The 17772-nt window shown below is 39.0% G+C and overlaps 1 protein-coding gene across 1 annotated transcript; it reads right to left on the reverse strand.

The window, feature by feature from the left end:
- Window positions 1–3353: 3353 nt before the first annotated feature.
- On the reverse strand, window positions 3354–16719 carry cnga1a (cyclic nucleotide gated channel subunit alpha 1a). Its single transcript, XM_041785974.1, has 9 exons — window positions 16555–16719; window positions 13927–14026; window positions 13764–13808; window positions 13616–13648; window positions 13440–13532; window positions 13255–13359; window positions 12819–12925; window positions 7170–7780; window positions 3354–4271 (listed from the first exon to the last, which is right to left on the reverse strand). Exons 2-9 carry the CDS (start codon window positions 14010–14012, stop codon window positions 3354–3356), a joined length of 1998 nt encoding a protein of 665 aa, XP_041641908.1. The 5' UTR covers window positions 14013–14026; window positions 16555–16719.
- Window positions 16720–17772: the final 1053 nt, after the last annotated feature.

Genomic DNA, 17772 nt, shown 5'->3' on the forward strand with positions numbered 1-17772 from the left:
TTTCATAGGGAATTTGTCTCGAATTAACCTGGCACCTTTGTGTATTTGAAAAAAAAAAAAAAAAAAACCCAGAGAGTGATTGGATGAACGTTCTGTCATATCTTTACAGGCCAATCAGAGCAACAAAACATGTGACGTAGCCACTACTGAGGTGTGCTGCTACCGAGGAGTAAACTCCATAAAGAACTGCATAACACATACCACGGCGACTGTAGACATGCCAGTACACAACTTCTGTCATTTTTGAAAACAACTAAATGCTGTTCTTTGTTCTTCTTTTAATCAAGAAATGTCATCAAGTTCTGATGAAACTGGCGCTTTAGCAGCATCCATGCTAATGTCTTCCGCCATAATTGCCTCTGCCTTCCTCTGTCATTGCCTTCTCCTCAGTTAACAGTTTATTGTATCTGCTTTGAGAATGTACCACTTTAACAATTTTGAAATTAGACTAGTGACAGATCAAAAGAGATGACGCACAGAGTGCATCAAAGAATGGCAACAAATCACCAACATCTCACCCATTGTTCCTGCCTGTTATCACAAATTGCTTCTTTTCTTCTCCCTCGATTTTTATCAGAGTCTTGTTTAACACATTAGAGCTTTGATGTGACTCTGCTGGTGCCACACATTCAAACACTAAAGATGATCAATGTCCATACGCTCAGCTTCAAAGCTGTTACAGAGAGGTAGCAGTATGTTTATTAAGTTCCCACAGATGTCTGGCTTTGAGTTTAAGCTGTTCAGTTCAGGCTACAAGTGAAGTGCAGCAATGATGTATGTACATGTCCCAGAGACAGATAGATAGTCGTTTATTGTCATTGCATTGTAAAAACGTAACAAAATTACGTTTGGCAGTCTCCTCTGTAGCAGCAAACACAGTGGTTCAAGCGGTGGTTAGAAATCTGCAGCCTCACGTTGTCCATTCTGCTGGCGAGGGAGCAGACATCTGGGAGAAAGATGCTCAGTATGACAGGTTTGTGTGGGGAGCTCTTAGCCTAGCCTGCAACCCGGCTTGTTTGCCCCGCTTTCACCTTCTTGCACAATGCCGTCGCTGCCTCCTCTCCACTGGCTGTAGGTGTTGTGCTGCTCCACATCCTCCTCCTGTCAGTCTCTGAGCACCCCGTTCTCCGGATAATGTCCATCAGGAAAGATGTAAACTCAGAGGGGACACTGTCAGTTCAAGTGTAAGTTTAGTTCTTTGTTTTGCTGCTAGTGATGGAGCGCCGGGCCATACGCGGCGCCCCATATCACCTCAGTTGATAGCATTCAGTAGTCTCCTGTTGATCAGGCAGTTTTCTGTTGCAGTTACTGCTAGTTGTTGTTAGCTTTTAAGCTAGCCAGGAGTTGTAGTTGAGACTGAGATCTTCTTTTCACATTTATGGGGTTTTTTTATCAATGGAAATTTCCCGTTCTTTCTCTCAAAGGTGTCCTGGACCATCCATCTTCTTTGTTTTCATAGGTTTCAACATATGTTGTCAACCTAATTGTGAAAGACACTACAAGTCCAAGATATAACTTAAGAGTGAATCTTTCTTGCTGCCAACTGGATGCCTGGCAACAACAGAAAAGAGTGAAGTGAAAGACTTTTTTTTTTTTTTTTTTAAATCTGGCACATTAAATGGGTTGGAGCACACCAGAAAAATCAGTCTGTGATATGAGAACTCTCAGATGATTTGACATATTTTAGAAAGCCATCCCGCAAAGGTAAAACAACCTGTGCTATAGTCTTGTCTTTCACATCAAATGACCTATAATAAGCCTTTTGCATTTGCAATTTGTCATTCAACTTCTGCAGCTGTTTTCAAGCAGTAAGGATCATTACATTATCATTATTAAATATGATAATGAGGCAAGCAAGCTAATAGAAAAAAGTGCTGCAAGCTCCGTTTGGGTCGTTAGATATTAGAAGGAACCACAAAATATGACCTGCCCTATTCAACCTTTAATTAACTCATCCTGATATTCTCACCAGTGTGAAGGCATTGAGTACTAGCCAACTAGAGACAGAATAACATGGGCCTTGCCTTAGCCATCCTAGGACAGAAATTCATGATGATAAGTATCAGAGGAGTTCTTGCAGTGACAATGCATTTGGACATCCAGACTAGACCTCCATAGGACAGTATTAGAAATTTTCCGCATGCCCTCTTAGGAAATGGATGTGTTATTTTCTTTATTTTTTTTTTTTTTTTCACTTTATTGGGATGATGCACATTCAAACAATGAATTTCTTGCGTGTGGGCGTTGCTTTGGTTCATACAACTGACATGCCCACACCATCAGAGTGGATATTACAGCCTCTTATTTTCTGACTTTAAAGGCTAAATTTTATAAACTTAGAGATGTTTTTCCTAACTGAAATTCGACCTGATGGTTATTAACACAATGGCCGATCATACAACAAACCTAAAATACAGATTTTTTTTTTTTGTCACTTAACAGGGACTTTAACTTCAACAGCATGCTGATTTTTTTGTCCAGGTAATCTAAGGGGCAGCAGCTGTAGAAGTGATAACAATACAGCTACCAGGTAATTTAATTATATCTGGTATAAAGTAATAGAAATACAATAAGAAGAATATATTTAAATAATTAACTTGCTAACTAGCATCTTGGACACAACGTATGACTAGAAGGCTATACATGGCATTTGTTTAGTGGGAATAAGAAACTGTGGCGAAGGAAAAAATTAACAATTTATCATGTCATTATCTGACATGGGCCAAAGCAAACAAGCTAAAGGTATGAAAGCACTCTTTTATCATAAATTTAACTCACTGTTACATGAAAGTTTGTAAGTGCATGCTCCTCTGAATGTGATTCCTGTTGTATCAAACAGAATACACACTCTAGTGAGTGCACTTAGGTGATCAAAGGTGCAGTTTTTTTCTGCATTCACATGATAAGAATGTGCCTATATGTGCCTGACAACTCCTCCTTTTAAGCCAAACTCACCCTTGGGTGCAAACAGAAACACAAATTAATTTGCTGTTTAAAGATTGTGAGCGTTGGACCTGAAAATGAAAACTGGATCAGGTGGAAAATAGGAAAGATACCTGCAATGTGTTTCAGTGGCATCTTGTAATTGATGCCTTGTTTTCTTTTGTTTCATTTAACAGTAAAAGCATTAAACTTCATAAACACACACACTGAAGGAGCTAAATTCAATTTTATTTGCAGCGAATGTCAATATTGTCATGCTTGTCACTATAATTCTTGTTTATTTTTTTATGTAAATACAATGGCAGTACTAACAAGTTCCAAGAGGTATTTCTGACACGTTTTCTTTGATTCTTCAGTCATTTGTGAATAAAATCAGTATAAAAATAATGTTGTTCCAAGTTAGACAAGATCTATTTTTTCTCTTTCTCTGCAGTTTTCTCATCTTCCTTCTCTGCCGATTTTTCCTCTTCAGCTTTACCTTCTTCTTCTTTTATGGCTGCCCCTTTTTCCTCAACTTCCTTTTTCTCCTCTTCAACCTCTTTCTCTTCCTTTTCCCCACCTCCACCTTCCCAATCTTCATCCTCCACCTCCTCTCCTGTCAGGTGCTCCAGATTTGCAATTCGATGTCTGAGAATCTTGTCAGTGTTCTTGTAATTTCCCAGAATCTTCTTCAGCTTGGTTTGCATCAGGTCCATGGTGTTGTACAATTTATTAACCTTCTCCTCCAGCTCTTTGGCCTCAGGCATGATGTTTGCTGGGTCCAGGTCGATTAGACCATCTTTCAATAGGATCTGCCGGCCTTTGTCCTCCAGCATCCCTTTGGCATCTGGGTACTCAATCAGTGACTCCATCAGGTCGTCTTTGGACAGACAGAAGAGATCTGAGTATCCAATGCTGCGGATATTGGCTGTCCGCCTGTTGCCTGCTTTGCTTCCTTTGATATTAAGGATACTGATCTCACCAAAGTAGCTCCCACTTCCGAGCACAACAAACTGTGTGACTCCATCATCAGCAACCACTGCGAGTTTTCCATCTTTGATGATGTACATCTCCCGGCCAATATCACCCTTTTTGCAGATATAGTCCCCGGGGCTGAACACCTGAGGCCTTAGCTTGAGCACCAGCTCGATCAGAAGACCGGCCTCACAGTCTGCAAAAATACGAACTTTCTTCAGGGTCTCCATGTGGACTTGGATTGCAATTTCAGCCTTTAGTTTATCTGGAAGATACCTCAGGACCTCTCTCTCATCCTGTGCCTTGCCATTATTCCACAGATAGTCAAACCATTTAATGACTCGCAACTCCAGTTCTTTGCTGACTTTTCGGACCTAAGAAAAAAAGAAAAATACAAACATTCAAAATATTTTTAACAGAAAACTGATAATTGAAAACAGATGAATAAAAACATGTAATAAAGCTCGTACTTATAAATCCTTATAAACTCTTTTATATTTGAATGATTGTCTATGCTTTGCACTGGTGGCCCAGGTAGGATATTTTCATTCCTGTAACAACCTGGTTTCTATTTCCTTTTTTAAGCTGTAAACCACTTTTCTTAAAAACAGAATTACCTTTTTCAGATAGTAATAAATGTGGATGGGCACACTGAACTAAACCATTTGGAAAGTAATGTCAGACATCAGCATGCCAGAAAAAAAGGAGAAGAAACTGACAACTTTAGTGGAGAAAGAATAAGTGAAGAAGATAATTAGAGAGTCATGCAAAATTGAGTGGTCAAAATGGGTTCAAAGTGTTTTTTTAAAAGCAGCAAAACATGATTTAAAGTGGCAAAAAATGAAAATGGGTTATAACTGGCAAAAAGTTTTTAGAAATGGTAGGTTAAAGTTGCAAAAAAAGGGGTCGTGAGTAGGGCTGGGCAATTAATCGCAAAATAGATTAAATCGCAATATGACCTGCTGCAATTTTCAAATGGCAGAATGTGCAATGTTTCTTTGACCTGAAATTTGTGTCAAAATACCAGTTTAAAACTTTCTTTTGCAGCAGAAACATTGTGCATTACACATCATGCAATCATTCTAGTGGCATATTTTGAGAATAGTGTACAAAAAAAAATCATATTTACTTCATTTTTGTATGTTTTTCTTATTAAATGTGAGAATTGTATAAAAATTATCATTCCCTTTAATACAACAGTTCATATCCAACTTACAAAATAAGCCAAAATCATCACAACTAGCCTAGATTTTTTTTTGCAAAATTGTTCAGCCCTGGTTTTATCTAATATCGTGTTTGCAATAGTATAGAATGAATTGTTGATTAGTTTTGTTGGAAAGTACATGAAATGAGGAACTTCAGAGATAATCGCATATCAAATCTTAATCGCAACTTTGGGTAAAAAAAAAAATCACAATTAGATTATTTTCCTGAATCGTTCAGCACTAGTCATGAGTGATAAAAAAGTGTCTACGATGGGTTATAAAATGCAAATAAGTGGGGAAAATGGGTTAAAAGTGGCAAAAATTAATTAGAAGTGGCAAAAGTTGGTATAAATGGGTTAAACGTTCCAATATGTGACAAAATGTGTAAAAAGTGGGGTAACGAAGGTTACAAATACTTGAATTTCTCTGGATCAATAAAGTATCTATCAGTCAATCTATCTCAAACGTTTCAATAAGTGGTAAAAATGGGTTGAAAGTGGCAAAAAGGTGTTATAAGTGATACGAAAACTGGCTATAATGGGTTGAAACCAGCAAAATGAGGGCAAAAATGGGTTAAAAGGGGCAAAACGGTGTAATAAGTAACAAGAAAAGTGATTAGAATTGGTTACGTACATTTTGGACTGGAAGCAAGAAAATGGCAAAATGGGTTAAAAGCGGGGGGTGGGGGGGGGGGGGTGGTTATAAATAATTGAATTTCTCTCTGGATGAATAAAGTATGTATCAGTCAGTCGATCTTAAAAGTTGCAAATACATGGCAAAAATGGGTTGAGAGTGGCACGAAAAGTGTTATGAGTGACAAGAAAAGTGTTGGGTTAAAAGTGGCTATAAGTGGCAAAAACTGATTGAAACTGGCAATAAGTGCCAAAATGGGATAAAAGTGGCAAAACTGGTTATAAGTGGAGAGAAAAGTGGTTAAAGTTGGTTAAAAGTGAAAAAATTGGCAAGAAGGGCTTATTGGTGACAAAAAAAATTGGTGGAAAAGTGGAAAAAAGATGTTAAAAAGTTGCATTATTAAACAGTTTCAACATCGGACCCAATTGTAGCTTCAGCTCTATAATGAGGTAACTGTTAGCAAGGATGCTAGCACCAATGCTACTGATCTAACACACAAGCATTGGCATTTTGAATAAATCACAACTGGGGAGGACCCATTCCTCCACTCGTTTTCAGGGGCTCAGCCAATTTTTTGGGCAAGCCTGTTTGTGCAGTACTTGGGAGTCCAAGAAGGATGACCCCCAAGAGACAATACAGTGTACCGTATCTTATTGTATCTTTGTATCATATAGTATCCTACTATATATTATATTGTACTGTAGTACTGTATTATCTTATATCATCATATCATATTGTATCACTGTATTGTGTGGTATCATATATCCTGTCATATTGTATCATGGCATTGTAGTATGTTGTGTCATCATATCCTATTGTATCATAATTTGAAATCACACAATAATAAGTCTACGTATTTTTTTTTTTTTTTAATCAAATCTTTGTATAACCAATCCCTGAGCCATACGGCCATATTTCTCAATGAGTCTATCTGTCCAAATAGGTCTATACACTATGGGCAAATGATAGTGCACCAAGGCACTTCTGTGACAGGATCTACTGATTTGTGCACTACTATGTTTAATACTTGAAGGTTGCCGTTTTTTCACCCCATCTTGGATTTTTTTTTTTTATCTTTATGAGATCATATTACATGTCTGTCTTAAATAACAGGTGTGGACTTAGGGATATGTCAAGCACATGTTGTCAAATCTAAAACACTTGTTGCTTTATCATTTAGACCTGCTGAGCTAGACTATAATTTACAAAATCAACATCATGCTGAACACCATGAAGTTTTGAAACTAATGACTAAAGTCTAAAAACTCTTTAGGAAGTGTTCACTGAGGTAATGATAAAACAGTGAAGAAGGGTTATTTGCTCTTCAGCTTTCAAACTATTCAGCATCACCAGTTACATATTAAGGCAATCCCCCTTTGGCCACACTCCTAAAAGAAAACTAGTACACCCCCTTATCTACAGTCTTTGATCTACCTGCATGTACTGCTTGATGTTGTCAATCCTGGCTTGAAACTGAGCTTGGGCTGCGTTCATATTGGAGATCATGGTGGCGATGTTTCCTACAATGGTGGCAAAGATCAGGACACCAACTAAGAAGTCAATGACATGGAAGAAAAATTCAGAGTCCAGGGCTGGTGGTGGGGTTTCTCCGATGGTCGTCAGGGTCAGCGTGGACCAGTAGAGACTGAATGCATACTTTCTCATGGGCTGTCCAAACTCAGGCTCCTCAGGATCATCCAGAGCTGGGTAAACCCATTCATCAGAACCAAAACCAATGGATTTAGAGAAGGAGAAGTAGAAGCAAGCATTCCAGTGGATGATGATGAGAATGTACATGATTAAATTTGCGATACGGAAGATGTTGGGGTAGTTGGTTTTGGTCTCTGTTCTTGTGAAGAATTCCATCATGCGGCCAATTCTGAGCAGCCTGTTAATGCGGATCTCTGGGTAGTCAAGGCCATAGTACAGATAGAGGACATCAGTTGGCAGCATGGAGACAACGTCAAGACGAAACTGGAAACTGTTTATGTAACAATCCTTAAGAAGCTTCTCATCTTTTACCATTAAGCCTTGCTCAAGGTAACCTGCAATCAAAGAGGAACAAAATTTGACACTTAGTATGCATCCACCAGAGGACAAGATGGAAGTCAAGTGTTCCCTGTTTCAGCTTTATTGCATACTGTGTTAAATGCTTATTCTGATTGGCAGCCGCTTTAAAAAAAAAAAAGACTGTTGTAAAGGATGCTGTTGTGGTCATAGACTACAAAAGCTAACTGATTATATCAAACATAAAAAATAAGATTTCTTTTGACATGATTTTTTGTGGCGAAGAAAACGTTGAGGAAGAAAGAGAGAGTGAGAAAAAGGTTGTTGCTTTGACAGAGCAGTCCGCAATATTGAAAATGGAACATCAAGTAAAGATCAAATGGAACTTAAAAAAGGGATTTGACAGTGGTTTGAGATGGTGAATAGAAAAGAAAATGTCAACAGATTTTATTTGTGAAGGCAGAAAACCTCACCCAAGTACCACAGTGATTTGTGCTGAACCAGTCACTCTAATCATTTAAGGCCCCTTGGAGTGAAATGCAAAATGTGTGTCTCAAAACACTAGATATGTTGGAATAAGGTTGGTATGAACATGGAAAAAAAGACACTGAGATCTATGTGTGACTGAATTTTGGATTTAGACTGCTGGAAAGTTGCTCACCTCTTCCCTGGCTTGGTTTAATTTGGGCAGGGCAAATATAGCCCCAACCAGTCACTATGAGGAATTCCCCCGACCCTCCATAACGCTACAATGATATAAAATCTGATCAATTCAGTTCTTCTCAGTACGTTCTGTTGTTAGCTGATGTCACTACCTACATTGAAAGTTAACTACATCCTGTGTTTTTGTACATTGTGAGGTAAATTTCCAAAACCTTCCAGCCACAGTGGCCTATGGCCAATATCATAACAGAGATATTTGTGCCAGAACACAGTAGATTCCATCCCCCAACTTCTGTCTCTGCTCTTGCACAGAGCCAGGCAGCTGTGCTCTTACGTTCACTGTAAGATCAGGGGGTAGGCTAATTGCTGGAGTGCTTGTCTGTTATTCACTTGAACCAGCAGGAACAAACATCTCAAACATCTTGTATCTAATGCAGTTTGGTGGCTGCCAGCCACATAAATTTGGGGCATTTATTTTAGTTGTACACTATATTGCCAAAAGTATTCACTCACCCATTCAAATAATTGAAATCAGGTTTTTCAATCACTTCCATGGCTACAGGTGAATAAAATCAAGCACCTAGGCATGCAGATTGTTTCTAAAAACATTTGTTAAAGAATGGGTCACTCTCAGGAGCTCAGTGAATTCCAGGGTGGTACTGTGATAGGATGTCACCTGTGCACAAGTCCAGTCCTGAAATTTCCTTGCTCCTAAATATTCCACAGTCAACTGTCAGTGGTATTATAACAAAGTGGAAGCGACTGGGAATGACAGTGACTTAGCCATGAAGTGGTAGGCCACGTAAAATGACAGAGCGGGGTCAGCGGATGCTGAGGTGCATAGTGCGCAGAGGTTGCCAACTTTCTGCAGAGTCAATTGCTACAGACTTCCAAACTTCATGTGGCCTTCAGATTAGCTCAGGAACAGTGCATAGAGAGCTCCATGGAATGGGTTTCCATGGCCAAGCAGCTGCATCCAAGCCATGCATCACCAAGTGCAATGCAAAGCGTCAGATGCAGTGGTGCAAAGCATGCCGCCACTGGACTCGAGAGCAGTGGAGACGCCTTCTCTGGAGTGACCAATCGCGCTTGTCCATCTGTCAATCTGATGGACGAGTCTGGGTTTGGCGGTTGCCAGGAGAACGGTACTTGTCTGACTGCATTGTGCCAAGTGTAAAGTTTGGTAGAGGGGGGATTATGGTGTGGGGTTGTTCTTCAGGAGCTGGGTTTGGCCTCTTAGTTCCAGTGAAAGGAACTCTGAATGCTTCAGCATACCAAGAGATTTTGGACAATTCCATGCTCCCAACTTTGTGGGAACAGTTTCGGGATGGCCCCTTCCTGTTCCAACATGACTGTGCACCAGTGCACAAAGCAAGGTCCATGAAGACATGGATGAGAGAGTTTGGTGTGGATGAACTTGACTGGCCTGCACAGAGTCCTGACCTCAGCCTGATAGAACACCTTTGGGATGAATTAGAGCAGAAACTGAGAGCCAGGCCTTCTCTTCCAACATCAGTGTGTGAGCTCACAAATGCACTTCTGGAAGAATGGTCAAAAATTCCCATAAACACACTCCTAAACCTTGTGGAAAGCCTTCCTAGAAGAGTTGAAGCTGTTATAGCTGCAAAGGGTGGACCGAAGTCATACTAAACCCTATGGATTAAGAATGGGTTGTCACTTAAGTTCATATGCAGTCAAGGCAGGTGAGTGAATACTCTTGGCAATATAGTGTATATATATAAAAAGTAATTTTCTTAAGCCACTTGTTTTGCCCTTTTGTCCTTTTAGTGCTGATGGCTGAAGATGGTTGTGCTGCTGTCTTGAGTGGTGGTTTTCCTTTTTTTTTTCTTTTTTATTTGCTGTGCATCCTTTAGGCTTGATTTGGATTAGTGTGTATGTAACCTAAATGTGACTGCCACATGCAACTAGGGTGATTTTTCCCTGGGATCCTTCTTTGTCCTCATGTCCCAATGTGAATGATGTTTTTATTTTTTCTGGTTGTTTCCAGTGCAGGGGACTTTGACTTTCATCTCTGCACTTTGCAGATGATGTGGTTCTGCTGACTTCCTTAACTGGGGACCCCCAACAGACACTGGGGTGGTTTGTAGCTGAGTGTGAAGCAGTTGGGATGAGAGTCAGCACCTCCATGTCTGAGGCCATGGTCCACTGCCAGAAAATGATGGATCGCTCCCAGCAGGTGGGGAGTGAGTCTTTGGCCCAAGTGAAGGAGTTCAAACATCTCAGGGTCATGTTCATGAGCAAGGGTAGAATAGACCGTGAGATTGCTGCAGCATCAGCAGTGTTGCTGTACCGTACTGTCATGGTGAAGAGGGAGCTGAGCCAGGAGGCAAGGCTTTTGTTCTACTGATCGATGCTAACACTCACCTGTGGTCTTGAACTCTGAGTAATGACCAAAAGAATGAGATCATACTGTCATTTCATTCATATTTAATTTAACACAAAACTCTCTTGGTATTGCCACATTAGAAAAAATTTCAGGGAGGAAAAAGCCCAATTGTCCTTTTGATCCTTCTTACCCTGTCGGGGTTCCATTATAATATAACTACCCACTGACTCTGCAATACCCCTTACCTAATTACCCTTAATTCACACAGATGGTGGACGCTCAAGTTCAGAATACAACATTAAGATACAGCTGGTTCCATTAGTGGGGATGAAGGCCTCTAAAAGTAAATTGGTTTCCGGCCCCGCAGTGCAGTAAGACTATTGCAATTAAGAGTTTTTGTTCTCTGTATTGCTCAAGAATTATTCTCATATTGTGATTAGTTTCAATTCCCTCTTAATCAGTGTCTCTAAAGGGCCTGATTAGATCCATTGTGAATCATGATTGCTATAAAATGAGACATTAAGTTTAACACATATGAAAACAATCATTCACCATTGTAAAAAGATTTTGTGGCATCCAGGGGTGAAGTTGCAGATTGAAACCAGTTCATTACTGATCCTCTTATCTTTGACTCAAAAACTTGTTAAACAACAAGGAAAAAGTAAATTATGAAAGAGACTCCTGAGCAACAGTGGAAACTTTGGCAACTACTTCGACTTGGGCTTGGTCTTTAAATGAAAATATTATCAAAATGTAATTTTAGTCAATTTAATCATCTAAGCTCTATAAAGTTTTTGCCTAGATTTAGTCAACAAAAACTCAAAAACATTTTTGGTCAATAAAACATCCTTACTTTGAGTCATTTCAAATAGTCAAAAGATTTTCTCCTTTTAAACTGATTTATTCAGCTAGAATGTAAATTGATCATACATGTATAGTATAACACTCATATTAATGCACTTTACTTCCACTTTAAATTAATTTACAATAAAGATGATGAAATCGCCATTCTTTGAGTGGCAGCTTTTACTCATAGCAATTGCATTAGTTTTGTTTGTTTTTCATTAAGCATATATCTGGTGAGTATCTGAACACGGCTGGCTGAAAGTCACCAATTAACATGGTCACTAATAAACCAATACACCGGGCCATTACATCTGTTCGTGGAGGAAAATGTTAGAGAAATGAAGTGAAGACAGTGTGTTCTGACCAACAGTCACTGGTCTGAGCTGACCTGATGTTACTGTTGATATTTCATGTAATTTTGAGTTGAGTTCTGATGTCAGAATTAACATCCATTTTTGTAGTTTACATCTCACACATCAGATAGTTGTAAACAGCCTGAGCTGTCTTGTGTGCCCTCTAGTGGTGTCCTCCAGTAATATGTGCCAAGCAGGCAAGTATATTTACTGGAACATTCATTATGAAGCTGGACAACTAACTAATTTATAAAATATATCTCCAACCAAAAGGGTCCCAGCTCTTTTTGATTCTTCTCTCTGTTCACACTGACAGTAAGATAATTACTATTTTAATCTATTTGAAGGGAAGGCTAAAGGACAAAACTCATGGCTGCTCTTACTTTATGTGCAGAAATACATTTTCAGGTTCAGTGAAGTTAATTTTAGGCTTGAGCCAAGCAACTTAGTGAAATATAGTGGCTATTTTCCATGCACAGTCAGTCTTTTAGGACAAAATTTCCTTTTTTATGATTCCCAACACTGACGTTTCTTATAAGGGAAAATAACGCATAAAGAAGAAATTGTGCTGTTAAGACAAAACTTTCAAAAGTATGCCTTGTAGTTAAAGTAAAGTTTAGCCTCTGGAAGCTTCTTATTATGCTGCAGTTGAGGACTAGAAAACATTTTCTTGCATTGCCTTTTGATTTAATTCCCGTCACATTCATTAAAGGGATATTTTGATGCGAACCGCGACAAAGAGAAACAAGAGCAGCTGCTGATGTATTCATTTGTACATAAAGGCATATGTTGTTTGGAGACAGATTTAGAACAAAAACAAGCATTCTAAAACTTTTATGCAGATATAGAAGCAGCAGTCAGATTTACCTGTTCTGGTCCTGAAAAACATGTCAGCTAGGTAGATGATGTCCGACGTGTAGTCCAGAATGACCCAGTAAATGATGTAGTTGTGCTGCAGCTCCTCAAAGCAGGCCCTGTGTGCAGGAAAAGACATTTATTAAATGAATTATGCCGAGGACATTCACCATAGTGTCACTTTGTGTTTCTGCCTCAGCAGATGTTATAGCAGGTTCTCTAGTCTCGACTAATTATGAAAAATGTAGGATCAATTATTGCAGGGTATTCAAATTGGCTCAAGCTGGATTTACCACAGGCTTTAAAAGAATGAGGATATTTTTCTATACAAAGTCAGCCCACAGAGAAAATCTTAATGATTTGCAGGATAATCTAATGGGTGGCATAATGAGAGGACACATAAGAATAGCTGTTGTGAAGGGAATGTAGGCGTCGTTTTCAGAGTCACCTGGCTATGATCATGGTCCAGTTGTACATGACAGGTAGAGTGATGATGAAGAGCCAGTTGTAATACAAACTCCCAGCAGGATTAATGACAAACAGCTCTTTGGGCCTATGAGAGCAGAGAGAAGAAATGCAGATAGAATATTGTGGAAATGGGTTTGAGGAAGTCGCACTGTGTGATGCACATACTTATCTTTGTCCTCTTGTTTTTCCTTCTCCTTTTCCTTCTCTTTTTCCTTCTTCTCTTTTTCCTTTTCCTCTTTTTCCTTTTCTTCCTCCTTCCTGTAACATGCATTTGAAAACACTTAGGATCCTATATTTCTTTTACAGCATTAGCTAACAGATGTGAAATCAAGTATAATTACTCCTTCTCCGTTTTCCTTTTCTTCTTTTTCTCACTGGAAAAAGGATTAATGAACACATTTAATCGGCCTTACTGTAATGACTCTAAGAAAGCATCAAAGTGTTACAGAAGGACTTCACTTATCTTTTAATGACTCTGGAAACACTCACTCTTCGTTGTTGTTGCTGTTATTCATATTAAGCTGATGAGGAGGACTGCATGGAGGAATACATCAGGGACATACAGAGCACGTGACACATCAAGGCAATTAGCACTCACGTCTTATTTGTTATGCGTTCATTGATGATTTGTGCACTCTTTGAATAAGCTTACAGGCAGCTCTTGCTGGGCTCCTCTCTTTCTGAGATGAGCTGTGCAGCAGCGTGAGGTGGCCCTGTGAGGATGCTTGAGGTGCTCATAGCAGTGGTTGGTCCTGCAAAAATAAATGATAGGTTTGGATTTTTAGTGATGCAGCTACTTTACATGTGCCTCATGTTTATGAAGCTCCTGTTTATGTTACAGCTGCTTCACAGGTGGATGAGAGCCTCTGATGGATTTAAAGGTCAGCTATTCTTTATTGATCACTTCTCTTAGTCAAAATCTGTGATACGAAAATAGTTAATGTAGTAAACAGACTGGCATGTACAGTGCTATTGTGGTGTTTTGACCACCCAAAGCCCCTTTACACTATATAGCAGACATCCATTCACACAGTCAGTGCATTATGATTTCTTGGGGAGATACTGAAATGCTTACCATCAGCAGTAAGGTGTCCTTAAATAAGATATGTCAGTGTTGTGAACAAATTTTGAGCCATTACTCTCAAAGTCTGAACTTTAAAGGTTCAGCTCAGTAAAAGGAATAAAGAAATGGCCCAATTGTATCACTTCCTCTCACCAGTAGGGTGCGCTGCAGTAAAACAATAAAAGTAACCTTTGAATATGTAGAGGGGCAGACAATGGTCATAAATATGCATTGGAAGGCAATTAGATGTTTGGTATGAGGCTTACACTAATTTCCTGTCAAATGGGCGAGATGTCATAATGGTCAGTGAGACATAGCCTACATAAATGAAACATGTCTACGTTTAGCTTAATAGGTTACACACAGTAAGTGGAATGAAGATATGACCAATTTATGCCACTTTCTGTTGCCAGTAGGGGGCACGTTGATGAAATCTTTGTATGTAGGCGTGTTCAGTGTGATTCTGTTGTGTTGCCAGTTGTGTTTACAGTATGACAGAGCTTCAGTTACTTTTGAAAATCTGTAGCAGGATGATCTTCCTCTGCCAAAAAAGCAGAGTCAACCTCATAGCAATGTGTGCTACTGTCATCCAGGAGCCCCTGAGGTCACAGACAGTAGCTCTAACTTAGTCGATAACTTCACTCATAGTGCAAATGTGTTTCACATCAAAAACAACATGAATCTACCAGAAACATTAGTAAAAGAACCCCAGCAAGAATCAGTTGTACAACAGGCAACATCCAAACACAACTAAACGCATATAAAAGGCATCTAAACACCTGAACCACACATCCCTTCAGATAACAAATCGCAGTGGGTGGAGCTTAGATCAGACGAGTAACACTGGTGGATTAACACCAGTGTTTAAGTTACTACAACACTGAGGACCATTTCACTCAGAATTGAGTTAAATTACACTTTAGGACTTAAAAGTCAATTCTGAAATGTTTGGTATTTGAAATGTCGAGTCAGTTGTAATGTTAAATTGACTCCAACCTTTCCAGTAACAGTCCATTAGCATTCACTACCAAATCTAAAAAGATACAGCCATCCTCTTGCTATATGATTTGCAAATTGGAAGCTGAAATCATAAGCTAGTTTTTTAAAGTTCTGCAAGGACCTTTTTGTTTTGTGCCAACTTTGTCACCACCAGCTGACAAAGCATTAACTCTTTGTTGATTTTGTATTGTGGGTAAGTGGTGTTTCCTGAGGAAAATCAGATCCTGCTGTTTAACAGTAAATTGTTAGCCTTGGAAAGTAAATGGATTTGCCAGACTGACATCAGGCAAATCCATCTTTAAAAGCACCGATCCGCAATGGTTGTGCCAACCATAAATAGTTATACTGCCAGTATTAGCTCAGATGTACAGAAGCTATAGTACAGCAGCAGTTTTATCAGAACTTGACCGCATTTCTTTATAAAAGCAAAGAGCCACACTGAAAGCTTTCATGATGGAAAAGGTGTTTTCGGTCTTCTGCTGGCCTGTTTCAGTTTTTTTTAAGTTCATAAACAGGCATTTTGTTATTTGTGTGTTTTTCAGCACTGAAAACTCTAGGAACTCTTAGGAGAAAGACAAAATTAAACTGCAATAACTTTATAAATAGACATAGTCAAGTCTCATTTAAAAATCACTTCAGAGAAAATTGTCTCAAGTATATAGAATATGAATACTTGGTTCTCTCCTCTGTTGATAAAATAAAACAGAATGGTAAAACATCAACTTCATCCTAAGAGAAAGGCACCAATTCTATTTTCTAAGAAATGAAGGATCTTAATAAGAAAACAAGCCAACAGAGGAGTCATGAAATGTTGTTTCGCTACTCTTTGACCCCCAAAGTTAAAGAACCAGGAATATATGCATATCAACCTGGCATGCATCCTCTAGACTAAATTCTCCATTCGAACGACAACAAATAGTAACCATGATCCTAATCAAAAGTAATATTTTGATATCTGAAGTTTATTAGATTCAATGTATTCACGATTCTTGGTTAGACTTCTTTCATTTTAAAATAGTTTGATACAGCTGATTCAAAGATAAGCATACAAAAGGTAAAGGTACTTTTTTTGTGTGTGAGATTGTTTTATCCAGAGCTTTGCACTCCTAGACCCCATCAGCAAATTTGAATCAAATCTTTGTAGAAACTAACTGCATCATGTGACTCAAAACCAAGCAAATTATTGATGTACAATCCATTCAGTTTAACTAAACTTACCTTTTACATGTGGTATTGTAAGAAGTCCATTTCTGGAGGATGATGCCGGGGGTTTTTTTTGTATCTAATCTTACCGCTCAGAGCATCTGGAGATTTATTTTATTGACACTAAAGGGAAAAGAGAGGTATTATCAAAATATAGCCAGACAAGTGTCCCCTGCAGGCATCGACTGTAACCAACAGTGTCAGTGAGTCTCAGTGACCCTGATAAGGATTTGTGGATTAGACTTGGCTGAGAAGAGGAGCAGCAGAGTCACTCATCCTTCTTATTCGACCACTCTGCTGGGAGACGAGATTCTTTAAAGTGGGTTTGGACAACCTTCAGTTAATCTGTTAGAGCAGACCCACCAGTCCCAAATCACTCTGTTGACACTTCTTTTTCTTTTTTAGGACACAGGCTATCATTTTCCTGACCGTTAGCGGAACATCAGTGGAATTTGTTCTGCTTGGACACACACAAAAACACACAGCAGCAGCTCCTCCTGCTCAGTCAGCACTCTCCGGCATATCCAGCTCTGATCCTCTTAAATCTCTGCAGGTGTTACAGATTTCAGATCAGTGGGATCAGGCTCCCTCTTTATGAATGAGGATCATGAGAGTGAAATTGAATCCGAACCTCAATCAGTGTTGAGAGCTGTGTCCTAAAGGTGATAGGTCCTCCTCTGTGTATGTCTGAGACATCCTACAGTTCAGTGGCACTCCCTGTTGGCTGATGTGCAGTTTACAGTATTTTTTTTTTCAGCTCTTATATGAACTGAGGAGCATCAGTGGAAATGCAGTAATTTTGATTGTATATTGAATAATTAGACATAGATTCATTTCTAGTCCTCTTCTTGATTTTGATCTATTTACTTTGTCACAGTGTTGGATGCAGGATGTTTGAGGGACTGGGACAAAAATGATTAAAATGGCACCCACTATGTGCAGTGTGGGGCACCGCTGTTCAAAAAGTTATCATTTGTTTTTCAATTTATAGTGAAACAGTTAGAAATTTCAACCTTTTTGTTACAACTATACCTACTACATGTCTGTAAAAGCAGACAAGGAATTAACAAAACCATTTAACAACTTATTTAACAAAGATACACAAAGGCGCATGTCAGTGAAAATTACCTTTACATACCAAAGATCTTATAGCATTTTCTCCACTCTTAGATAAGTAGCTACATCCACGGAGTGGAGACCCTGCCTACTAAAGGAAGGGCAATTTATCACTTG

This window comes from Cheilinus undulatus, linkage group 4, assembly GCF_018320785.1.
Source record: "Cheilinus undulatus linkage group 4, ASM1832078v1, whole genome shotgun sequence".
Taxonomy (NCBI): Eukaryota; Metazoa; Chordata; class Actinopteri; order Labriformes; family Labridae; genus Cheilinus; species Cheilinus undulatus.